General features: G+C 35.3%; 3 protein-coding genes across 5 annotated transcripts; 1 reads left to right on the forward strand and 2 right to left on the reverse strand.

Annotated features, from left to right (window-relative positions):
- Positions 1-1360: 1360 nt before the first annotated feature.
- On the reverse strand, positions 1361-7601 carry LOC114475809 (protein FAM111A-like). 2 transcript variants are annotated; one of them, XM_028466924.1, is made up of 4 exons: positions 7485-7601; positions 6366-6459; positions 4584-4664; positions 1361-3872 (listed from the first exon to the last, which is right to left on the reverse strand). In XM_028466924.1, exons 3-4 carry the CDS (start codon positions 4620-4622, stop codon positions 2010-2012), a joined length of 1902 nt encoding a protein of 633 aa, XP_028322725.1. In that variant the 5' UTR covers positions 4623-4664; positions 6366-6459; positions 7485-7601; the 3' UTR covers positions 1361-2009. The 2 variants fall into 2 exon arrangements, with proteins under 2 accessions (XP_028322725.1, XP_028322726.1); XM_028466925.1 differs by having other exon boundaries at positions 6366-6424; positions 7485-7534.
- Positions 7602-8543: 942 nt separating this feature from the next.
- On the forward strand, positions 8544-17593 carry asl (argininosuccinate lyase). Of its 2 annotated transcripts, XR_003675508.1 has the most exons (17): positions 8544-8922; positions 9092-9286; positions 10920-11003; positions 11868-11924; positions 12967-13064; positions 13162-13239; positions 13357-13434; positions 13526-13578; positions 13665-13727; positions 13807-13921; positions 14017-14101; positions 15250-15309; positions 15390-15473; positions 15568-15648; positions 15801-15907; positions 16552-16648; positions 16798-16939. XR_003675508.1 is itself a non-coding variant. In XM_028466932.1 (16 exons), the coding sequence occupies exons 1-16, from the start codon at positions 8908-8910 to the stop codon at positions 16940-16942; spliced, it is 1398 nt and encodes a 465-aa protein (XP_028322733.1). In that variant the 5' UTR covers positions 8545-8907; the 3' UTR covers positions 16943-17593. The 2 variants fall into 2 exon arrangements, 1 of the variants encoding a protein (XP_028322733.1); XM_028466932.1 differs by lacking the exon at positions 16552-16648 and having other exon boundaries at positions 8545-8922; positions 16798-17593.
- Positions 17594-18495: 902 nt separating this feature from the next.
- ca4c (carbonic anhydrase IV c) lies at positions 18496-24116 on the reverse strand. The gene is made up of 8 exons (XM_028467280.1): positions 24113-24116; positions 23543-23590; positions 22109-22273; positions 21885-22030; positions 20795-20887; positions 20659-20725; positions 20419-20582; positions 18496-18862 (listed from the first exon to the last, which is right to left on the reverse strand). Exons 1-8 carry the CDS (start codon positions 24114-24116, stop codon positions 18671-18673), a joined length of 879 nt encoding a protein of 292 aa, XP_028323081.1. The 3' UTR covers positions 18496-18670.
- Positions 24117-26321: the final 2205 nt, after the last annotated feature.

Below are 26321 nucleotides of genomic sequence, written 5' to 3' on the forward strand. Positions count from 1 at the left end.
GAAAGTTGGAAAAACCCTACAACCTACAGTTAAATTATGTATTATTTACATTAAATGTGACTAATTGCCAATATTGCAAATAATAAAGGCAGTGGCTATCCGTACGTTTGCCGTATCAGCGTCCCTATTTGGCTCGTTTAGGTCACGTGATAGGTTAGTAATTGGCCAGTTTAGGTCACGTGACTAAGACTAAACCTTGTTGCTATATTGGGTTATAAGTTATAACCAAACCCTAAAATGCTCCGTACGTGTACTTCGTTAACCGTACCAATAGCACCAAGGGTTATCCGTACAAATAGACACTTTGAATAATAAACTATTTAATGGCCGTTCCCCCTTGATTATAACTTTCTAAACACACTTAGATAAGTGTGTATAAAAGCTTAATCCAGCTATTAAGGTGCAAATTAAGATACTCAAACTCATCACAAGCCTATAACAGGGATGATTATCTTGATATTAAAAAAACCCTTTTTATGTGAAAACAAATTCACAGACGTTTAGAAATTATCAGGTGAAATATATTTTACTTGTATGTTTTAATACATATCTTTTGACAAATATATTTCTGCATAGCTAAATTGTTGTTATTGTGTTTCAGTGTGAGAAGTGTTTGTAGTAAGAAAAGTATATTTTAAGTTTTCTTTAATCAGCATTATCATTAACAAGTTAACATTGTTCTTTATTGGCAGTTATGATTATTCTGCTCAGGTCTCAAAGAGATTACAGGTGTGGGTATACCAACCTTGTTTTGAAATAGCCAACTTCTTAATCTGAAATCACACAAATGTAATTGAAGGACAGAATCTGTAAATCAGACAAAACAAGAAGCCAATATTTTATTTTTAAAGATATGACCACAGCAGATTTGGTTAATATTCATAAGCAGTTACACATTTGGCTAAAAAAAAAAATACACATTACAGAAATGCATAATGGTATGAAACTGTGATTTCCAACCACCATGAGAGATCATAAGGTGTACCATGTAACTGTCCAATTTTAGTCTGCTGGCACAAATGTTTGAACAGATGCAATAACGATAAGTTATTTTTCTCAGTAATGCCATTAGAGCCCTTAATATTTGCATTTGTAGGCCTAAACAAATACTCCTTAATGACACAATGCAGGAGTAGCTCAGTACGTAATTAAGGTGTTGCACGACTACTTTAAACTAAAGAGTGTGCTGTGGCTCACAAACTAAAAATACAGAATCTTTTTCAAAACATTCTTTCTTGTTGTTGCAAATAAGATAACAAACCAAAATGGGACAGTAACAAGGAATCATTGAAGTGTAGAAATTGATTGAGTTACAACACAGATGACCAGCCTATAACAACACAAATACAACATCCCAGTAAATACATTCATAGTAAAAAAGTTTATTTAATCCCACCCCTATTTCTCATCGAAATGAAAACAAAGTGAATAAGGCACCAAAAAGAGAGAAATATAGACTGGCATAGTTTATACATAGTTTTCTTTAAAGTCATCTCTTTTTTACCCATTATTGAGCAGTTTCAGGAACTGTGTTACATTTACTGAAGCCATTCAGGGTTTAAACAAAGTATATTAAAGATTAAATCAGGGCTTTCGCCTTTGATTGGCCATGTAATGTTATTACATTAATGGAATTTGTCCTCTGCATTTAACCCATCCCTGAGGAGCAGTGGGCAGCCATTTATATATATATATATGTAAAAATAAAGGAAAAGTTTCAACAATGACCTGTTCCACATCTCCAGAAAGTCTTCAAATATGAAGAAAAGCGTTAATGTCAATGAAAAAGATTTAAATTCTTTGCTTGGTTTTAATGCCTTTTGTCAGTACATTCTTTTTGAAAGCAAAGTCAACTCTTGGTCATGATTTGACAGCAACATCTACAAGTTGATTGGTTTTTTCAGGATTCACACCAGGTTAATAATAATCTGATCAACACTCAAACCCTAATCACATCGGTAATGTGTGGTGTCAATAGATTCCAGTGATTTCTGTCGGCTTAGACAGTTTTAAGACTCCATTGGGACAGGTTCATCTTTCTGATTGAAGAAATTCAACATCTCTGAAATCAATTCAACATGAGGTGGTTGAAGTAGGATTTCTTGGCCAATGACCCTTTTGAACATTGTGAGATTTCTGCTGTCAACCAGTTTCTTCACATTTTTTTGGATGGCCTTGTGATGTTTGCATTCGCTGTTGAGGTACTTCTCCAACACATCAAACCTTCCTTTTTCTACCATCTGTATAACGATTTTTTCAATAACAGTAGACAAAGGATAGCCATATTCCACGACACTCTGAACTTTATTCTGCAGAGTGCCGTATGGATATCCACCGCTATGCATTGCCACAACGTTGCAGTGTCCATCAAAAACAGGAGAGCCAGATGAGCCATGATAAAAACTGGTCTTGTAAGTCATAACCTGGCTCCTTTGTTGTAAGTCGTCATATACTTTTTCAAAGAATCTGGAGGTAATCATCTGGATGTTCTCTTGGTTTTTCTGAGCTTGTTTCTTCACAACGCTCATATGATTCTCAGTCTGAACAACCACACAAGGGTCAAATTTTTTCACAAGACCATCTGGATGCCCAATGATGCTGATTCCACCTCCTTGTGGTAAGAAGCCAAAGGACGACAACAGATAGTTGGGCACCTCCTGGCCAGCTTCAAGCTTTAACAGAGCCCAGTCAAACCCTTGCACATCTGGAAGGTATTCATAACCAACAACCTCTTCCACTTTATGCCCTGGAGCCACCACCCCCATACTTTCAAATGAGAAGTGAACAGTAATACTATTTAAAAGCTGCCCCCCATCCTCATTATACACCTCTTTAATTACATGAGCATTAGTGAGGACAAACCTCTCAAAAAGGAGAAATCCACTTCCTATAGGACTGTTATCTATTCTCACCTGACACACAGAATCACTCAATGCCATGAGTTTCTTCATCATTTTCACTTCTCTGCAGAGCTCAGCATTTTTACTGTACTCCACTCTAAAGAGATTCTGAATGTGAGAAAATTTGCGAGCTTCAGTTTTCCTGCTTCCAATTGCACCCCTAAACTGTGCAGTTAGCTGCTCATTCAAGACTCGCACAGGTTCTTCAAACAGCATGGAGGCTTGAGCAATGGGATTACTGTGTGTCTCTGCTGCACTGTCATTCTCAGTCTTAATTGTGGAATGTTGCTGAGACGGGTTTTCAGATCCCTGATTCTCCATAGACTCAACCTGGACACTGCACAGAACCTCATCAAGACTACTGGGCTGACTGTCTGGTGGACTACACTTATCAAGCTGTATGATCCTGAACGTTTTGCCTTCAAGATTATCAACAATGTTGGACATCTCTGTGGTTGCCTCAGTGCTAATATCCATAAGTCCACAGGTTTTCTTAAATACAGTATCAAGAAAACGACCATCTCGTTTCAGAGCGTATTTTATCTTCTCTCCTTTGTATCCATACACAGTGACTTCATGAACTTTCTTTTTTAGCTCTGGATTTCTCATAATCTTAACAATACCTGTTTTTCCCTTAACCTCAACATTGAAGGTCACAAATTCTTGGCATGGTCCTTTCCTAAAGAGAGGAGCAGACTGCTGTGATGTATTTTCATCCACACCTACAGCTTTTATGAACTTAATAAACAGGTCGTGTTCAATAAAAGTGCAGGGAATATGTGAGCTGATAGCTCTTCCATTACTCACAATAACAATCTCTTCTTTTTTGTGCTTTCCTAATCTTTTGGTAAACAGTTGACTTGTCTTTAGTGAGTCCAAAACAGTTCCTGCTTTATTGCAGTGGACCTCAATGCGGTTCTTGGTTTCACTGAAGCTCCATTTGAAGGAATGGGATGAATGTTTTTCCTTCACCTGGAAATAAAAACAAAAAAAAAGTTAAAAGTATCAAAGCATCTTATACATTTCTTTTAAAGAGTGGATGTGATATGACGATCTTAAATCATGAAGGACTCAAATGTGAAGATGATCTGTCAAAGCACGAAGATTGTAGAACCGACTGTAGTGTGCATTTTAGCCCTTGCAGTGATGTGTGTGTGTGCACATACACGGTCGCATCCAAAGTTTTTTTTTTCTGTCGCCAAACCCACTTTTTGCTAGTCTGTTTCATGTCGGCACTAGTGACACACAGATGAACCAATCAGAGCGAGCTGTAGGGTGTGTCTTGGTGTGTTTCTGCCTTGTTATGTAACAAGCGTGCACCTTACTGTAATGTTGTTCATTTTGAGTTAAGCAAAAGAAAACAGAGCATGTGTGACCTAAAGAACTGTTTAAATCACTTACCTACATTTTAAAACATTGTTAGAAAAGTAACCTGTCAAATCATCTTTTATACTTTCTCCATTGAGGGCTATGATTTTAAGTTGGTTAAATTGGTTTGTTTTATTGGTGAATAACGTGCTATGTGTCAGAGTGATTGTTAATGTGTGTTTAAGAGTTGTGATGAAGTGGTGACCAAGGTATTAACTGATGAACCCCAGTGGACTAAACAGGATAAACAGAAGGAAGATGAATGCCATGTTAGAAAAAAAAAACAAGAAAAAAAAAAAAAAAACACCTCCATACCTCAGATTTAATAACTGGTCCATCATGGTGGGTGGCCATCCTCTGGCTCAGTTGGAACTTTGAAAATCTGTTATTTTACTTCTGAAATAAAAAAAAGATTAAATTCATTTAAATAATAAATTTGATTAAATGTTTCCTGTTCACTAAAATATGTTTTATAGTAAAAGAGATAATTAGTCAGTCAGTAAAAGCTAGCACCTTATGGTGCAAGAAAATAGAGACGATATATTTCTGAATTTGTACACAAAACACTGGATCTAGCTGCTTGTTGCAAATATTTAAAAATGATTTTATTTAGTGTATAAAGCACTGCATGGCCTCACTTTAAACTCCCTATCAGAGATGTTTTTAGTTTATAAACCCGGACGGACCCTCAGATCCTCTGGGACTTTTCTTATAGCCGTTTCAAAGAGCAAACCTAAACGTTTTTATGATTCAAGACGGTGGAACAGCCTGCCGGGAGATCTGAGTGACAATTAGCGATGTAACGGTTAATCGTAAGGCAGTTAAAAATCGATTCATAGGTACCACGGTTCACATCAATGCTCTGAAAATTGAATCGCAGTACTTTTTTTTAAACAGCAGAGGGCGCTATATATTAATCCTTCCGGAAGCAGACGTGACGGGCAGAATCTGCTACTATTTTCTTTCTGGCCGCCATTTACTGTTAAACATGCTCATAAATAATTCTTTACTTCTTTAGCACCAAAAGAATATCTGTAATATTACGTGAATATCTGCAAAAGTCACGTTTTTCTATTAGATCTGTCTGCTAGCATAGCTTCTCTTCTTCACTTGTGGAATAACTGCATGCCAACCGACTACTGGGTTACCAGCGCCCTCTGCTGGTCTAAACAAATATTTGACGTAAATACAGTAAAATGACTTTTTTTGAAGTCCAAATGTTAAGGCACAAAATACATTTTCAGTTGCACTTTTAAAAAGAAAAAGAACTATTATGCAGTTTTGAATTGTTTACTATAGAACCAGAATTTAAATTAATAGGTTTCTTCTTCATTTGTATTATTCCTTTATTTATTTCATTCAAGATTTATTTTTAGTTAAATTGCATCATTTTGAATAGTTAACAAGGGATTCTTTTGACAATGAAAAATAGTATTGTATTTTTCCCAAAAAAATAAAGGAATATTTTTCAGTCATTTGTCAACATTCCCATTTTGGAAAATAAATCCGGAGAAAATCGTATTGTGAACCCAGTATCGTGAATCGAATCAAGAGTTGAGTGAATCGTTACATCCCTAGTGACAATATTAAGATCTTAATTTAAACGCAAGCGAAAACCTATTTTTTCACTCTGGCTTTTATGTAGTGCTTTATATTTTTATGCTATTATTTGGAATTCCTAAATGTTTTTTTTTTTTTACATACTCTATAAAGTCTTCCATTTACTGCTTTGTTCTTTAACTAGTTTATTAAATTACTTCTGTATGTATTGGTCACTAAACCTTTTATCATTTTCTCCATCACTTTGGACTAAAATTGAATTTTTTTTAAGTGTCCTTGAGAGAGATATGTCAAGCTTCTCCATCACTGAAACTAGAGGTACACATTAAATAAAATGTGTGATTTATAAAACATTCCTATTTGACAAATCACAACATATGAATTTTCAGGTGTTGATTAATGTGGCGCTTGAATTTCATCGTCCTGAACTTGTTACGCACTTCTGCCTCCCACTGAGGTCAAACAAGAAAATAAATTTTTCCAAGATATTAATGAAATCACCATCTGAGATGTGATGCAAAACAAAGATGTGCTTACAGCTCATTTAAATGTTCTGTGGAAGAGGATCAGCTACCGAGCAGGTGACGTCTGCCCTCCTGTGTGCGCAGAGAACAACTTTACAGCAGAGATCCTGAGAGACACAGAAATATGATGCTTACATCAACCTCAGCTGTGTGCATGCTAGAGACAATTAATATCCCAGTAAAGAGAAATTAACAATAGAAACCCTTAAAAAAAAGAAAAAGAAAGAAATACTGCATCACATTTGTAAAAGTTTAAGTACATTATACCTCATGAACGCTCAGCTTAATAATAAATTACATAACGTATATGACATGTTACAGTTGTAAAAATATATTTTAAAAAGTGTCTTATGAAGTTGGTTTCCAACTGCACTGGAGAGTCTCTGACTTGGCATCAGCGACAACTGGTGGTTTCTGGCGGTATTGCAGGATTTACAAGTTTAAAAGTTACAGATAGAAAGCCAAATGTGTTCCAAAAATCCTGTGCAAAGACAGTCAATAGAGTGTCCTGGTTCGATGGCACGCATATGTTATATTACGCACAGACAATTTCCTATATGAATCCCAATTCGACACACACACACACACTGATTGAAACGCATGCACACAGGTCAAGGTACCGACACAGTTTTGTTACAATAATGGCCCGGTGGCGGCTGGCCAATGGAGGGTGCTATTACAATATTATTATAATAAAATTCTATTACATTTCAAAAAGTACAATAACCCTGACTCACTCAATGCATTGTATTTTTCTTGCTTGTTTATTGGTTCTGTGGCAATACATTTGGTTAATTTGAAAGCAGTTCTCTGTGCCAATTTTCACTCTTGGTGCAAATACCTGTGTGACAACAATTAACAGAAACAGTCCTCAGCAAATACTAGTCTGGGCAGTCTAATAGAAAAAAACCATCCAATGGCCATAAAGTCAGTCAGTCAGTCAGTTAGCTGCTAACATATTAGCGCTTGTGCTACAACACAAAAAAGGATAAAAACCAGTATCTTGAACTCAACTAAACGAGCTGAAAACACGAACAGATTGTTTTTACGAGTACGCAGACGAGTCACAGAACTGTCACTGTGTGTAAAAAAAGAAAAAGGCAAATTTAAACAGCTCGGAGACCAGTCTTACCTGGAGGAGTGCAGCCACACAGAGCGACCTGGTTAGTGACGTGTCCTCGGTGCTCACTGGGATTTCAATTTAAGGCGCGAAGCCGAGAACACGCCCTGAACCGGATACGTAGTACGGCAACTCCGCGGGGCCTTTTCCCGCTAAGTCAGTGAGGGCTGAGGGCTGTCCTATTGGCAAACAAGTGCGTGATGGATCTCTCGCTGACTTTTTGAGCCTTGACTTTTTTGCATTGTGATGTATGGCAGGAAACTCCTGGAGAAAACAGCTGGCTGACGCTTTAAAAGCAAATTGAAAATAAAAAAAACATTGTAAAATAGGGATAATTGTGGTCAAATAGCATATACACAAATGCAAATGGCAATAAATTAATACGAAATAAATCTTTTGTGACCATTGGCTACTATGGAAGCCTGTTTCCACCACTACTAAAATGAAAAATAAAATCACCACAAAAAATCTGAGTTATGACTTGGTAAAGTCATAATTATGAGATAGAAATTAAGTCATAATTATAACAAAGAAAGTCTTAATTATGAATAAAATTATTTTTTATTGTAAATTTAAGATACAAAAGTGTAGAGTGAAAGAATACATTATTTAATTCTGTAAAGCGACATTGAGTGTAAAAAGAGAGCTATATAAAATTATTATTATTAACATGTGACGGAATCATTTTGCAATACATACTTATTGATGTACTTTTACTATTTCCTACACTATGTACAATGTATTGTAGTCTTTCTATGACCTACGAGAGCAATTGGTAAAGTTAAATCTTAAGGACAGGATTATCATCATTTCTCAGGCAGAACCTTTCTATGAGCAAACAATTTAATTATTTCTTCTGTCTGTGTTGAACCATTACGAGATTAGTCGCTGTATATCGTGATAACGTGGCTCAGCGCTAGGCAACACATAAAAAAATGGCAGCGGCTATCCGTACGCAACGCCCCAGTTTAGGTCACGTGATAGATCAGTCATTGGATAGTTTAGGTCGCGTGACCAAGAATAAACATTCCTCTAAACCTAACCCTAAAAAATGTTGCGATATTGGGTTATAACCTAACCCCAACCATAAGACGCTACGTACTTGTATTTCGGTAACCGTACCAATAGCACTGGGGGTTGTCCGTGCAGAAACCGTACAAATAGACACTTTCAAAAAGGAGTGACACACTCGGAAGTTGGTCACGAGTTAAATGGGTTACCAGTTAGACCGGGACATTAGTCAAACTGGCGGAGCGGGTTCAGCGGTCTGGTGTGTAGCCGAGACTGAATTACAGACGGGGATAAAATACCCAAAGAGTCCACAGTGCCCCTCACTGAAATAGACTGTAGCAAGTGTTGCCTCGTCTGTCTCAAACCTCTGAGTATTCCTCTGTATTTCTACGGTGTCGCAGAAACCAAACGCCAGAGGAACATAATGGCCACTACGGAGGTAAGAGTTAACGGTGGTTGTCAATAACTTGTTTATGCTAATGCTAAAACTAGCTACTCGTTGTGAAAGCACGCGCAGTCTGACAGCCTTTATGTTCTGTTCAGTCTGTTCCAAAGAGAAAAAAAACCCTGTTCTGCTGCTTTGTTTCTGCACCTTTGCCACCACGCAGGGCACCAAACTGTGGGGTGGTCGCTTCGTGGGCAACACAGACCCCGTCATGGAGTCGTTTAACGCGTCCATCGCTTACGACCAGAGGATGTGGGACGCAGACATCAGAGGGAGCAAAGCCTACGTTAAAGCCCTGGAGAAGGCACAGCTGGTCAGCATGGAGGAGAACCAGAAGATCCTCCATGGGCTGGACCAGGTGAACGCACCCACATCTACTGTGTTTACCACAATAAAGTCACGATACTGTACTACCAAATACACTAATAATGTCATGAGAATACATTTACCAGAAGAAAAAAACCCAACTCATAAAAACAAAACAAAAACAAAAACAAAAACAGGTAAAATTACGAGAAAAAACCTACCAGCATAAAGTCATAATATTCCAAAAAAAAAAAAAAAAACCTGGTAATGATACAAGAATAAATAAATAAATGGTTGCAATGTCCCATAATTGGCACAGATGTAACAACTAGTAAAACACTAATGTTGAGATTATCTCATCTCATTTCACACTCTTTATTTGCCATGTCAACATTTCAATAAGCCAAATCAGCATTATCAGTACGCATGCGCGATTCCCGGGTCAATATATCCGGGTCAGAGTTCACGACTGCCCAGCGTGTCAACAAAGCCCCTGTTTAGCGGAACAACCGGCTACTTATACGGACTTTTAGGCATTTACTTTGCTTAAGGTCGTTTTAAGGCAATATGCCAGGGTCCCATTGTTCAGTGCGAGGCTGTTCCAACGGTACACGTGGGCTTAATACGTGGATGAAAGAGTTTTGCCCCGTTCACGAGTGCAATAAAGGAACCTCACGATGTATATGCGACCCGCCATATGTACTCATCCCATTTCCTACTGAAAGAAAAGATCCAGAACGTCGTGCCGAATGGATTAAATCAGTAAGTTTGACATATACTGTACTACATTAAAGCTAACTAGTGAACTAGTATATAAATATTATATTGTGGTGTACATGTTAGAGAGGTGTCTCTCACCCAGCAGGTTTCGGGGGTTTGTTGGCGTCCTTTTCTTTCTCGCCACAATGTGCCCGATCCCCCCAGGATCAACTGTCAACATCGATCTCGAGCAGAGATTTATAATCAAGGTTGACAGCCTCTCGTTCCTGCTGTTTTGTCAAAACTATAGGCGCTTTTTGAAATGACAATGCCCAAGCGAGGGCCACCAGTTCTTTCTTCCTCTTCCCAGTAACAACGTGTCCGCATCTCTTACAATATTCTTTGAAAACATCCACTTTACAACGCTCAAAATATTCAATATCTTTGTCAGACTCGGCCATGTTTACCTTTTATGATATGAGCTAGGCGGGAGCTGGGTAGTCCTGACCTTTGACCCGGACCAGCATGCTTTGCGCGCAGCGAGATGCCGAATCCGCTTATTCTTTCTTCAGGTTCTGCCTGTTTATTTTCTGTTTGAACACACCTGGATCAAAAGATGATAGAAAAGGAGCAGTGTCCCTTGGGGCTCCTCCCACTTTGTGTGTTGCGTATCATTTCAGAGTTTTTGCTTTCAGACTATCATCATTACTACTACATACAGTTTATGGATATGAGTTTTATTGCTAGCTGCTTCAATATAAATTATTTTCCTATTCCTTGCCACTTGGATTTCTATGATTTTACTGCTGTGTATATTTATTTAAGATAAAAACTTAGCTTACACTGTGCATATTGCTTAGAGCTGTGTAAATACAGATTCTAGACGCTTCTATGTGTCTTCTTTTATTTGTTGTTGTAATATTGTTATTTCTTATAAAGTTTATGCACTTCTGTTTCTTAAACACTCATCCTGCATTTTTTCTCAGATCGCTGATGAATGGGCGAAAGGAACGTTTGAAATCAAGCCCGGAGACGAGGACATTCATACTGCAAACGAGCGCAGGTTAAAGGTCAGCAACTACTTCTTTCTCTTTATTGATTCTGCCGCAAATCTTTTTAAGGGTTTGTTTGTTTTTAGATTAGGAATGCTATAGTTTACCTTTCACCTAAAGCTCCGGAGCCACATACAGTAACTCACATTTTTAAAAAGATGTGCCTGTGCATCAGCCAAAAGTTCTAATGAATCCTAGAGGTTCACTCTCAAACAAATGTCGAAGGTAAAAATTGCCGTTTAAAAGATTGTTTTTGACTCCACCATTAACATGTGACTCTGCACTCAAACTTTAGAAAAGTTTGATGCAGTGCATTGTGGGATTTGGAGTCCTGTAGAAGAACGCAAAGACGCTGCCGACGTGGAAGCGTTTGTTTTTATTTTATTTTTTGCTACTGTGATTCTTCGACAGACAATGAAGACAGTGATTCACTTGGTGTCATTTTTGTTTTGATTTTATTTATTTTAACTGAGTTCACCGTGATACGCTACTCCGATTTTGGTCATAATTTGGGGGTTTCCGTGGAAGCCACAATATCAAGATCTGTTGTTGTTTTGTCAACAACTTTGAATCTGTGAAAACACCAGAAATGTCACTTTGACAGGGTTTTTGGGGTCAGGCTGGTATGAGTAGTGGATGAGAACAACTTTTGGATGACAAACGAGTGCAGTTAAAAAAAAACCAAGTGATTAATGTAGTTAAGCATTAAAAGAAAAAAGGAAAACCCAACTATAATAATTAGCCATTGCTATGTAAAATTCTGGCATCCCTTCAATAATACAGTCACAGAATGGTTATGAAAACCCACCTCAACTTAAATATATGGTATAACAATAGCAGAAATGAGATTTATTCCCATGGCTTTTTTCTGTGTCCTCTCAGGAGCTGATTGGAGCACCTGGAGGGAAGTTGCACACGGGCAGGAGCAGAAATGACCAGGTTTGTCACTCAGCAGGGTATGAAATTAGATTTGTGACACAATTTTTACAAACTAAATATTTTTTTTACCGGCTCACAAACTGTTTATAACCACAACCTTAACGAACACATTTCCTGGAAACACCAAATAGTATGAAGATAACTGTTGCTCACTGATAGTTTTTCATTTAGGAACAAAATAAGTGAATGTTTCAGATGCAGTTAAAACAACCATAACTTTTATTTTCAACATTTGCAGCATCACATGAATACAACACAGTTGTTAAAATGTTGACTGATTTCTTTCAAAGTGTAATAAAAATGCAACACAATGCTTCACAAATTGAAAATACAACAACAATACAGCTAATATTGAAAACTCCTATCCAAACACACACACACACACATTGTCTGTATAGGGACATGCAGGGCATGAACAAAGTGAAGCAAACAAAAGAGCACCAACGTTTGGCCGAGTACATTTTGAAAACGCTGCAGCTAATGCCTTTAGCGTCACTATTGTGCACTAACCAGTCTCTCCTACATCACTGAACCTCCACTTCTCCATACATTTCCTCCTTGATTGCGTTCCTCCACTCTCCTCTTTTGTCAGGTGGTTTCACCCCCACAATGTGTCGCCACATCTTAATCTTCTTTCCTTCTTCTGCTTCTTGTTCTTCTTCTTTGGTTTTCTAACTTTGACTCTAAATCTTTCTGCTTCTTTTGTCTGACGAATGAAGAATGACGGTGCAATTATATAGCAAAGTATATTGGTGCCCCTTGTTCATTTATTTAGTTTTTGTCACTGCTCTTATATTGAAATAGTTTTTTTTGAATGGAAAAAAAAATAAAAAATACATTTATAGCAAAGGCAGCTTATTGGAGGATCCTGCTAATGGCGAGTTACCTATATTTTGATATTTTTTACTCGCCATGACATAATTTTACCCGCATTTGGCGAGTGGCAGGTGCTAATTTTAAACCCCGTTTGTCAGCGATTATCAGGTTTGTTAAGAGGCTATTGTGAGTTCTCAGACCATATTCTGTGTTTTTGGTCGACAAGGTGGTGACGGATATGAGGCTATGGCTGCGAGATGCAATCGCAACCTTGACAAGCGACGCTCTGCAGCTCATCTCCACCATGGTGGAGCGGGCAGCTGTGTAATAATATGCACTACATTACAAAGAGAAAACACGTAATCCTTACTTACTGTATAAGTTTGCTTTTTAACCCAATACTTTGTTCTGTGACTCTCAGAGAAATCAATGTCCTTTTCCCCGGTTACACTCACCTGCAGAGGGCACAACCAATCAGATGGAGCCACTGGATTTTGAGGTGACATCACTGAAGGAAAATCATTGTTGTGATATTTATAAAATATTTATATATATAATATTTAAAATATATATTTTTTTTTGCTTTAGTTTGTATATATTTTTTCTTTTTTCTCAGCCATGCTGTGGCTCTGAGCCGAGACGTGGACCGACTTCTGGAGATCAAGAAAAGAGTTAATGTCCTACCACTTGGCAGGTACATGCTGAACACACACACAACATGATATGGATTATTTTTGCTGGCTGGTAATGTTTAAAAACAAATCTTTTAAAAAAAAACAATTTAGTGGTGCAATCGCCGGAACGCCATTTAATATTGACAGGGAGCTCCTACAGAAAGGTTTGTAACTTTTAGCTTTTTGCAGTTATTTGGCCTATGATTTGCTATTTTTTTTCAAATATGAAATGTGATTTTTCTCCCCTTAGAGTTGGCTTTTGATGGCATCAGTTTAAACAGCATGGACGCTACAGGCCAGAGGGACTTTGTCGGTCTGTAATGCGCACACATCCACATGCTGTCGTAGTGGGAGAATATTTTCATTGTGTTTCTTTTGTGTCTTTTTTTTAGCTGAGTTTTTGTTCTGGGCTTCACTGTGTTTGACTCATCTCAGTAAAATGGCAGAAGATCTGATGCTGTACAGCACCAAAGAGTTCTCCTTTGTTACGCTCTCGGATGCCTACAGGTCAGTTGGGGCTTTTTTTTAATTTTAATTTTAATTTTAAAGTGAATCTAAGTTAGAAACAATTGGACCACCCACTGATGCATCTGTTTGTGTAGTACAGGCAGCAGCCTGATGCCCCAGAAGAGGAACGCTGATAGTCTGGAGCTCATCAGGAGTAAAGCTGGGCGTCTCTTTGGCAGAGTAAGACATTAGTCTCGATGCTGTTTTTTTTAGTCTATGGGCAATTGGAAGATCTTCCATGGGAGTTCAGGTAAAGAAAATGAGACTTCAGAACAAACCGGAATAGATTAAGTCACATCAAAACACATTAATCACAACCTGTGATCCTTCACTTTCCCCTGAATGAGCAAAATATGGTTTTAAAAAAAAAAAAAAGAACTTTATCTTTCAAGCCATATTTCGTAAGTGAATGAAAATATCATGATATTAAATTTCCTAAGCAACAGTCCTTTTTGTGATAGAATTTAATAAAAAAGTGAAACGTGCAATAAAAAAATGATTTGTGTAATATAATTACACATCAGTATAAAATGTGGTTACGTTGATGATTTTCTTCTCAAAAGCTAAACTCAACGCTAATTATTCTGTTCTCTGTAACATTAAGTGTGTATCAAAAAATCGATTTGGGGATATTTCTTCATGCAATTATTGTATCGATCCAAAAAAAAATGTTTTTTTTTTTTTTTTAAATCATGTTTTTTAAGAGAAAAAAAAAATTACAGTAATTGCGCTAACATATGCATAGCAGCAGGTGTCAGTGAACCACATCAGACTTCGTTAAACTACCTCACTCCTGGAAGTTTGATTGCACTTTATTTTCATAAAACGTATACTGGGCACTTTTATAGATGTATGTGGTTACTTAAAAAAAAAACAAAAAAAAACTTAACAGAATCCGGATCTGTTGTAGAAGCGAAAGTTAAACTTTTTTTGATAAACATACCACTAGTTTTGATATTGATGCTTGAATAACTGTTAGTTACCATTTACTTGTCCTTGCAAGTTTAAAAAGAATTAAATAAATTGTATTTCATACCATTTTTATATCATTTTGTACTTGTAAAGGTTAAATTTGTTATTAATATCACGATATATTGTAATGTATGTCATTATTTAGCATTGGGATGTATTAGGATATATCGTATCATCAGATTCGTGGATATGTACACTCCTAATTAACTTAGTGGTGAAGTCATTGTCTACTTTTGTGTTTTTTCCCTAATCAAAGCTATTCCATGTGACTATGTGTCATCTTTGTTTAGAAACTGCTCTTATAGCTAACAGAACACTGCAGCAGTGCCTGTTAAATCGTAATTTCAGTCTTTCAGTGTGCAGGGTTCATGATGACTCTGAAGGGCCTGCCCAGTACCTACAACAAAGACCTGCAGGTATGAGGGAGAAGCAGTTTTTCTGTGTGTTTGTCCTTTTTGTGACGGATATCGTAAAATGCCACGTCGCCTCTCTTCAGGAGGACAAGGAGGCCATGTTCGACTGCTATGACACTGTTCATGCTGTTCTGCAGGTGACGACTGGAGTATTGTCCACTCTGAAGGTGAGCAATGTTTACATCTCTTGCACATCGTCTATATTGTTTCCTGGATCATCATGGATTGAAATGGTTGTCACGTTTCCTTTGTGTTTGTCAGATTAATCAGAGTGTGATGGAAGCTGCTCTCAGTCCTGACATGTTGGCCACTGACCTGGCTTATTACCTCGTGAGGAAGGGGGTGAGTGATGCTTACGGTTCATAGCTAAGTTTTGGTTACTAATCAAAAGAAGCCTTCTGATTTAATTAACTATAAATATGGAGAAGTGAAAGTGTGTGTTCTTCTCGTGGTTGTTTTCCCGTGGTGTATCACTGAGATTCTTTGTGTTGCAGGTGCCTTTCAGAGACGCTCACAGTCTTTCTGGCAAAGCCGTCTTCACAGCAGAAAGTAAAAATGTTTCCCTGAATCAGCTAACCAAGGAGGATCTGATTGCTATCAGGTGGATGTCTCCCTAATCTGCTCCTTAACCCCTGAATCACGCTAGAAACTATTAAACCTCAGTATGTAGTTTATGCAAAAAGGTCAAATTCCACCCCCGTTATGCACAAAATGCAGGCTTAAGATAAAAGTAGAGGATAATAATTCACCCATACCTGACTGGGTTTAACTTTCTAACATGTGGATCTGTTTCTTTGTTCAGTTTTAACACTATTTGCAGAATTGGAAGTAATGGGTTTAAAGTACTCGCGTTACTGTAATTCAGTTGCTTTTATGGGTACTTGTACTTTCTAACTCAGTACATTTACTTGTACTGACATACGTTTTAAAAGAAATGAAGTAACTCGTTACATTTCTATAGCCAACTATTACCGAGTCATTTTTTTTCTAAAATGATCAACGGACATTGTGAAACTACAAAAAATTAAATGACCAGACAACAATCACATCAGAGCCGAACAATCAGATTAAATGTAATGCATGGTGCCAAAACGGTATTAAATGCTGGTTATTTCAGCCTGAGAGTTTATTTTTTTTATTGAATTCATTGGTGTAATTTTATTTAAAAAATAATTGTACATTTTGCAAGCGTCAGAAAATGGATGCATGTATTGTACATTTTGACAAACCTTTTATTTTGTACAGATGATCCAATTGTGGAAGATTTTCAGTCTGTACATGAGATGTTTACTGTATGGAAGGGAACCATGGCATGATTTATTACCAACAATAAACTTGGCTGGTAACTACTAGTAACTTTTACTTTGACTACTATTTAATTGAGCTACTTTTTACTTGTACTTGAGTACAATTTCCATCAAGTAACAGAACTTCTACCTGAGTAGGAAATATCTGTACTCATTACACCTCTGGTTATTTTATTCCCTTTAGTCCTCTTTTTGAAGATGACGTGTCCTCGCTGTGGGACTACCAGAGCAGCGTGGAGCAGTACAGCGCCCCCGGAGGAACAGCCAAGAGTAGCGTGGAGACCCAGGTGGAACATCTGAGGAAGTGGACAAAGATCCTAATGCAGTGACCGTCACCTGAAAGTTAACTCCAAGATTTACTGCCACACTTCAGATGGTGCCTTTCACTTATTCCGACACAGTCCCAGTCGTGGGATTATAACCTTTAACGCTCCAGTAATAGATACACTTCTCTAGCCATTAGGCCTCCAGTCTGTTTTAGATGAGTCTTTAACAGTAAAAATCAGAAATACATGAAGCGTGGGTGTGAAACTCAATGTATTTCAGGGGTTACATATGCCTTAATTTAATCAGAAGTGGGATGGAATCGGTAAACACATGATGTAATAGCCTCTAAATATTTACAAGTCCATCTTTTTTATCTTTGTGTGTGAAAAAGTGTGAATTGGTATTCTGTAATATTCGCAAACACGATGTACAATGTGCCAAATAATGTGTACGTGTACATTAACGTCACAAATCCCAGTGTTACCTACAAAAGGCACAAAACAAAAACATTAATACTGGAACTGGACTATATGGAGTGTGTTACATACATAAATAAAATAGTCTATCAATGATTCTGTATTTACACATATTTCCAGTTCAGGAGAGAAATCCTGAACTGACTCATCATCACAATACAAACTAAAGTGGGATCTGTTACGGAACAAGGTTATCCAATGCTGTGTAAATGAATAAAGAAAAATACAACACTGTAATGTGATTTGCCGCCACCATCTTGAGTTTTGTGTCCACACCATCAGAAAATATGCACAACCTCACCTTAATCATATTTTGTTATTTTAGTTATCCCAAAGCTGATTTGAGCTTAGTTTATTTTAAAATATCTACATAGAACAGCCCATACGCATCATGTAAAAACATCTTTTCAAGACCTTTTTGTAAATTTATTAAAAATAAAATGCAAACGGTGTGTTTTTAGCAGGTTATAAAGTGATGTTTTTCTATTCTTTACTCTCTTAATATCTAGGGAAGTAAGTGAATTGTATGCAGAGCATATTTGGAAATAATAAAAGAAATAGAAAAAAAAAGCGCAGTTCTCAAATAACAGTGAACTGTAGTTTCTGTAATAATGAACAAACATGTAATAAATTAAAGTCAAATGTTAGTCAGTTTAGCAGTACAGTAATAACTACTATCTAAATTTGTCATCCACTTAAATGTAAGTAATGTTTAATAAAATTCAAGACAAATAATAAAGGACTATAGTCAAAAGTTGAGTCAAAATTCTATATTTATTTAATTCTACAAATAAGCAGTGTACATACCATTCAGGAATTACACTGTTTATTGTTTATACAGTAGAATAGACAAATAAAATCGTAATTAATTCATCACAAGTGAATATCGCACATTAAAGAAACTTGTGTAATAAAAGCATTTCTAAAAGCTCCAAATTAATGTTTAAATGTTCAGTTTTCTTGAAACTTCATAACTACAAACAGACAAATCAATATTTATTTAAAACTAAAGGAAAACTTTGCTAAGATTGCTACAACATGTCAGTAAAACTACATTAGAAAACTATTTTAAAAATATAAATAAAGATTTTAAAGTTCAGGTTAAAAATGTATGTATTCAGTGACAGGTGTGTGTGTTTCTAAAACTAATAGAATATTAATAAAGATCTGAAGCAAAAAGGGACACTTGCAAATGGTTCTCCAGCATTATAATCTTAGAACAGCCTGAATATCTCCTACAACCTTCAATAATTCTAACCTTTAAATATTTGTACAGTGAATTAGATGAATTTACTTCATAGGTTTGATCATTTATCAGTGAATCAAACCTGTCGTTCCCAGCGCAGCAGCAAGGAGGAAACAGAACCACAGATGGAAGGCACTGCTCAGAGGTTTGACTGCTGAGGAGCGGTACACCACTCTACCATCCAGAGGCTGTGTGGGTCTGAAGATGTTTGTCATGGGCTGTCCATTCCAGAACCGACACTGCTTTACAATGGCATCCAACTGACAGAGGGCAGAAAATAAACACAAAATTAAACGTCTATAGATTAGACATTGACAATAGGCAGCACTGGAGCAGCTCCCATAGTAAACATAAACACACACCAAAACTCAAAATATACACAGAATGACTCTAAAAACATTTAACGCAATTGCTGCAAAATACACAAAAGAAAAATCTATTCAAAATGACTCATAATAACACACTAAACAACAAAAATACACAAAATGACAACAAAAAATACATTAATAACAGAAAATATACACAAAATCACTCCATTAACATTTAAAAAGTTACAGAAAAATGAACTAAAAGACAACAATATACAAAATGACTAATAACACACAATAACAACAAAAATACACAAAAAAAACACCAAAATCACAAAATATACATTAATATGCAGAAAATACACAAGATGGCAATAAAAACAGTAAGTACATTTTTATTTATAAAGCGCTATTCGCAGATAAAAATCACAAAGTGCTGTACAGAACAGAGGATACGTTAATACAACAGGAGCAACATCATAAAAAGAAAAATAAATCAAAAATCAATTTAATCAAAAGTCTTCACAACACACAAAAATGACTTCAAGAACATAAAATGGCAAAAATACATAGAATTACATAAAAAAACACACAAAATAATGGAAAAATATACAACATTAAAACAGAAATACACAAAATGACTCACACCACATGCAAAAAAAAACAAAACAGCTAAAACACAAACTCCTAAAAAAAAAAAAACAGTAAAAAATACACAAAATAAATAATAAAACACAAAATAACAGAAAAACACTCAAAACGATAACAAAAAACACATAAAACTGTTGTTTCCTATGTTAATGTTTGAATCGGTCTTTGTTCTAAATATAAACATAAACGTTGATAATGTGGCCCTTGGATTGGAAATTCATTTTTGAGGCCCTGACTCTTATAAAAGTTGTCTATCTCTGCTATAGATGGAGTGCTAAGAAGATATTAGATTTGCTCAACGGATTCCAAAGAATACAGTTATACAAATAGTTTACAGCATAGCAACACATTAATGTTATTCATTCTTATGATTCCTAATAACGCTGCAGGTTATCTAGATAATAAATAAGGTAAACTGCTACTTTATAAGCTTCATTGTTGATCTTGTCGAAAGCTAACACACAAACAAAAAAAATAAATAAGATTTTAAAAATGTTTTTTTTGCTTCATATTGTGACATCAATGTTTTAACTTTCTGAAGATAAAGGAAAAAAATGACAGGAATCGATTAATTAATGGCTTATTGTTTGACCAGGAGATCAGTGCTTGTGCTAGGATGAGGAGGAATGAGTGATTTGACTAAAATGCAAAGAAATGTTTAGAAATCACTGCTTTAAACATTACAGTTTATCAACATTTTCGTGACCGTGGGGGGAAACAAACCTTGAAAATGTAAATATGCAGAAACTAAACTATGCACCCAAACTCCATAAAATATCCAATAAATATGTCGTATGCTAACCATCCGTCCTCCATGGTTTGGATATACGTTTTTTTAAAAATTCCGGTTTTCTCACCTGTCGACTGCTGATTGCCAGAGTTTTATGAAACAATGTCCAGGTCACGGCCTGTTCGCATCCCGGAGTCGTTATGGAGCCCACGTAGCGGTAATAATTATGTAGTTCTCTGGAGCTGGGAATGACATCACTGAGACGAAAATTTGGGATGACGGTGGTGCTTCCTGAATAATGACAAACAGGTGTTGGGAGTTAAAGTGGTCGACGACCACGACATGGATTCAGTGGAGTTGTGTTCACCATTGTTCTGTACTCTTCCCAGTGCAGCTATGATTGGGTCTAAATGAGGATGATCATCCGCTGACTCCTGAGGGGAAAACATCATCATCATCACTGCTGAGGTCTGGATGGTAATAAAAAGGCGGCGTTTCATTACCTCAAACAGGAAGCCGAGCAGAGCTATACCAGCCAGGTCATGTTCAGCTTCGGCCAGCGTTCCGTACGGTTCTTTGATGTGGACAATATGAAGCTGGATTTAGAATAAAAGAGAAAAATTAGACTATATTTCCTGGGTTAGCGTTATAAATACATATACGTAAAAAAATAAACATTTTAGACTATATTTCCTGGGTTAAGATAGGGTTAGCGTTATAAATACATATACGGAAAAAAATAAACATTTTAGACTATATTTCCTGGGTTAAGATAGGGTTAGCGTTATAAATACATATACGGAAAAAAATAAACATTTTAGACTATATTTCCTGGGTTAGGATAGGGTTAGCGTTATAAATATATATACGGAAAAAATAAACATTTTAGACTATATTTCCTGGGTTAGGATAGAGTTAGCGTTAGCGTTATAAATAAATATACGAAAAAAATAAACATTTTAGACTATATTTCCTGGGTTAGGATAGGGTTAGCATTATAAATACATATACGTAAAAAAATAAACATTTTAGACTATATTTCCTGGGTTAGGATAAGGTTAGCGTTATAAATATATATACAGAAAAAAATAAACATTTTAGACTATATTTCCTGGGTTAGGATAAGGTTAGCGTTATAAATATATATACAGAAAAAAATAAACATTTTATACTATATTTCCTGGGTTAGGATAGGGTTAGCATTAAAAATACATATACGAAGAAAATAAACATTTTAGACTATATTTCCTGGGTTAGGATAAGGTTAGCGTTATAAATATATATACAGAAAAAAATAAACATTTTATACTATATTTCCTGGGTTAGGATAGGGTTAGCATTAAAAATACATATACGAAGAATATAAACATTTTAGACTATATTTCCTGGGTTAGGGATAGGGCTAATATAAAAGAGTTAGCAGGGTAGCTAAAAAAATAAAATAAAACTGACGGAACTTTAAGTCACGTGGTGCACCTATCACGTCACCTAAACTGGCCAATGAGGGGCGCTGCGTATGAATAGACGACGAGTCTATTGATACGTTTCTGTATGAATAGCCACGGCCTCAAAGCAAACAGTAGTATTTTCTACCTCCATGGGGAATCTCTCTCCATCAATGGTGTGTTCTGAGCCAGGATTCCCATTCCCTCCCCAGTGGAAGTGGAACTGAGAAGCTCTGTAGTGTCCGGGCAGAGCTCCTCCAGTCAGCCTCACTGACTGCGGTAGATGGAAGTGAGCTGACCACATAAAGTTCATTATTAGACACACAATAATGGTTTAACTGGTCAGCTCTAACAGGAGGAGTGTGGTTCTACCGGAGTGTCCCTTGTTTTCCACGGTGATGTTGAGGGTGTTTGTGTGGCCGATGAAATCAAAGGGTGGCAGCGCGCTGTTCACGTGCACTTTGCTGCTGACGATGTTGATTGGTGATTGACGTAATCCTCCACAGCTGGGAAACAGCGCCGCCCAGTGGCTTGGGTCTGAACAGCAGGACAACAAGGAGATCCACACAAAACTGATTTAAGATAATCATCCATCATATATATATATATATATATATATATATATGGAGGTAGATTTGTGTCTTTATTAACACTCATAAACCCTTTTTTTATTTATTTATTTTTTTAAAAATTGAAATATGCATTTTTTTAATTGAAAAGTTGTTTTTTTTTTTTTTTTTTTTTTTTTTTTTTTTAAATGTAAGTCGTCTTTTTTTTGTATTTGGCCCATATTATGGGTAGTACATTTGTGTCATCAATATTCATTAAAAAGAGAAAAAAAAGTTTAAATAAAGAAAAGTTTCCTTCAATCAAAAATAAATATTTTTGAAAAAAAAAGGGTTTGCAAAATAAAAAAATTGAGACCCAAATAACTGCATTTGTACACTTTTTTCTTTGATTTAAAATATTTTTTTGATTTAATTTAACGACACAATTATAACCATAACATGCGATTTATCACGTCCAAATCATGTCCATTTACAATAATATGCCCCAAATACAAAAAAGATGATTTCAATAAAAAAAATAACATTTTAAATTAAAAAAAGGTTTACTTCAATAAAAAAAAACACACATTTTCAATCAAAGAAAAAAAATCTTCCAAATGGAATTATTTGTGTCTCAAGTACTTATTTTTTGCTTCCATTGAACACTTTTTTTTTTAAATTTTTTGATTGAACTTTATTTTTTTTTGATTAAGGATAAACTATTTTTTTGATTGAAAAGATTTTTTTTTATTGAATAATAACGACACAAATGTACACATAATATGCGATATATCGCATCCAAATAACGTCCATTTACCATAATATGGCCCAAATACAAAAAAGATGACTTCAATAAAAAACTTATTCAATCAAAGAAAGTTTACTTCTATGATAATAATTAAAAAAAATAAATTCAAGAAAAAAAGTGATGTCTTACATTTTATTTAATTTTTTTTTTTTTTTTTACATTTTAACACTTTTTGTTCTTATTGAAAATATTTATTATTGATTGATGTCAACTTTTTTTTTTGATTGAATAGGTTTTTTTTTTTTATTGAAGGGATTATATATTTTTTTTTAATTAAATAATAAAGACACAGCTCTACCTCCATGCATATACATGTACCGGTATTGTAAATATGCAACCATAACACACACACAAAGCAGCCATAATATTGTGACCTTGTGACCTTCATGAGAGTTTTACTTCATGCTAATGAAACCTTTATTAGAGATGCTCTGACCGATGAAACCTCACCTCTGCACGTGTCATCACAGGAGTACTGGCTCTGGTAACACCACTGAGCTGCAAAGACACACAACCACACATTGAGCCACACTAAAGTTAACGAATAGCGTTAAATAATGTCACATTCACGCTCCATTAGTCTCAGTGTTTAGCTTTTCCTCCGTCAGCAGCTTGCACGTGTGTTTATCCTTTCTAGTTGAACTTTGTGAAGTCAAAGCCAGGTCAGAAATGCTAATTATTAATCATTATTAACAACAGTTTGACATTTTAAAAAAAGTACGAGGTGCTCAAAGCCTGTTAAACGATGCATTTTACAGTTTTCCTCACGAACAACCGCAGTGACTTTATTTGAGGCGGTAAATATGGCTATGGGCACTACTTCCTGTGTGATAGAGACGGTCACGCATAGGCAATCAATAAATACAATAATTATTTATTATATAAATACGTTGGAAGCCATGTTTGCTTCATAAATAAAAGAGTTGGTGATCTGAAGGTATTTATGCCAATTCCATGTCATTTCAACCAAATAGCCAAAGCATTTCGGTCTCTGAAATTCTGAAATTTTCACCAATTTACCCATGATTATTGATTAGGCACACTGTATATTTTTAGTTTGATTTGATGGATATTTTTTTTTAGATATGGTCATATTAGTGAGGGGGGTATGTGTTGATTTTCTCTCTCTCTTCCAGTATTTCAGGAACTGCATCACATAGGATTCCTATGTGATACAGTTCCCATGATAGGAACCTAACATTTGGTACAGTAATACAGCTTCACCTACTGTCTTAGAATATTTAAAAATATCTACTATACATCTTATCTGGTAGGAGTGTGACGATATCTCGATAAGGCGATACATCGTGTTATTTTTTTTCGCACGATCGATTATCGATATGCTAAGTATTGATATTTTTTTTTTCTGGGGATTTATTATTTGTTTTATTATTTTCAAAATGTTTTCACTAAAATGTGCAGGAAGGTCTACACATGTACCAATATATTGTTTACTGGAATATTGCACTATAATGGTGTCACTGGTAAGAAAGACTCTATTTTTTGTTTACAGAAATCACTATTGGAGATACTTATTCGCTATGTTGATGCTTATTTACATTCTTGGGTGACAGTCTTATGAATTCAGAAAAAAAACTTTATTTTACTAATTTTAATGTCCCATAACTGCATGTGAGAATGTAAAATATAAGATATCAAATACATTTTTCTTAAAGCAGCTTCTTCATTTTATTTTTGGGTTATTTCACCACTGAGGTAACTGTAGTTTGCCTCTGTCTTACAATCATTTATTGCTTATTAGGTTTTATTTATTTTTGTATTATTATTATTATTATTATTATTATTATTATTATTATTATTATTATTATTATTATTATTATTATTATTATTATTATTATTATTATTTTTAATAGCTTTTCTGTTTGATTATCACATAGAAATAATCAGAAGGCAGTTATTCTGATTATAAGTTAAGGAGAATGACAGATAGCTGTTGTTAAAGCTGGCATAATACTATCATTATACCTGATATACTTGAACATAAATGTGGAATATAAGAATTAAATCAATAAACTCTGGGTAAATAAACATCTTTAAACTCTATGTATGGGTTTTTATTTTCCCTGTAGTGGTGTGCACACTGAACTCTTATAGGTGATGTGAATTAAGCTTCAGTGTCTGACTCTCCAGGTGGGAATAAAAGCCGCCTTCAAGAACTACTTAAAGTCATTTAGAGGAATGATTAACCCTTCTGCGACCCACAATGCCTTTCTTTGAGAAAGGACATCAGTTCTCACACACAGAGAACAAAGCACAGCCTGGTTTTCTCCACCTGGTTGTTCCACACCAAAGACAATAATGGACTCATACCAAAGCACTAACTAACCTTTCTATGGGATGATATCACATTATTTATGTATATTATTACATTATTCATAATGCACCACGAGTCACTTGGAATTGGAGCAACAATGCAGACAATCAGATGGATGCTTCTTAGTTTCTGCTGCAACTTAAAGATGCTTTTAATATAAAAATAACAATAATATGGCATTTATCCACTTAAAACCCTAAAAAAGGATTTACAAAGTAAAAAAAAACACTTAAGACAGACAAAAACAAACAGGTGAAATATTAATAGCGGTTAAACGAATGTTGTTTTTAATTTTCACACCTGATGTAACCTTGCATCCTGTTATGATCAAAACTTTATAAACAAATCTCACTTCCGAAATTTGCCATACAGTACAACTCACTGTTTTTTAATTATTATTTCAGGCAAATATTTAACATTTGAAAATCTTTTATTCTTTTAATTAGATTATTGTAATGCTTTGGGCAACATACCTGCATAAAGTCATTTGAGTCAGTTTACTAACAGTTAAATATTAATGAATAAGAAAAAAAAAAAATCTGGATGATAAGAAATGAACTTGTATGGTTTTTGTTTTTTTTTGCCCCCAAGGTTGCAGCCTTGTTTGGTGTTTTTCTAAAATAAAATGTAAATAAAAAAAATTTAAAAAAAGTCACTATGTTAAACTATGTTTGATTTTTTATGTTTTCCTACAGCAACTACTTCTAACAATAAAATGTTAATAATAATAATAATAATAATAATAATAATAATAATAATAATAATAATAATTTTCACTAAAATTACAATATGTTCAAAATGTGCATATATGTGTTGATCATGCAAGAAATGAGACGGTGTGTTGATTAATGAATTAATAATTACTCAAACACATATTAACAATGAGTAATAGTG

The sequence above is a fragment of the Gouania willdenowi genome, chromosome 14 (assembly GCF_900634775.1).
Source record: "Gouania willdenowi chromosome 14, fGouWil2.1, whole genome shotgun sequence".
In the NCBI taxonomy this organism is placed as follows: domain Eukaryota; kingdom Metazoa; phylum Chordata; class Actinopteri; order Blenniiformes; family Gobiesocidae; genus Gouania; species Gouania willdenowi.

Excerpts from the sequence above, each read along its gene's own strand:
- LOC114475809 (XM_028466924.1), bottom strand. The coding sequence starts at position 4,622 with ATGGCCACCCACCATGATGGACCAGTTATTAAATCTGAG. Across the intron at positions 3,873-4,583 it reads GACCAGTTATTAAATCTGAG|GTGAAGGAAAAACATTCATC; the intron begins GTATGGAGGTGT and ends TTTTATTTCCAG.
- asl (XM_028466932.1), top strand. Across the intron at positions 13,065-13,161 it reads ATGGTGGAGCGGGCAGCTGT|AGAAATCAATGTCCTTTTCC; the intron begins GTAATAATATGC and ends TGTGACTCTCAG. Across the intron at positions 15,908-16,797 it reads GAGGATCTGATTGCTATCAG|TCCTCTTTTTGAAGATGACG; the intron begins GTGGATGTCTCC and ends TATTCCCTTTAG.
- ca4c (XM_028467280.1), bottom strand. Across the intron at positions 22,031-22,108 it reads GGAAAACAAGGGACACTCCG|CTCACTTCCATCTACCGCAG; the intron begins GTAGAACCACAC and ends TTATGTGGTCAG. Across the intron at positions 20,726-20,794 it reads TGCTCGGCTTCCTGTTTGAG|GAGTCAGCGGATGATCATCC; the intron begins GTAATGAAACGC and ends TTTTCCCCTCAG.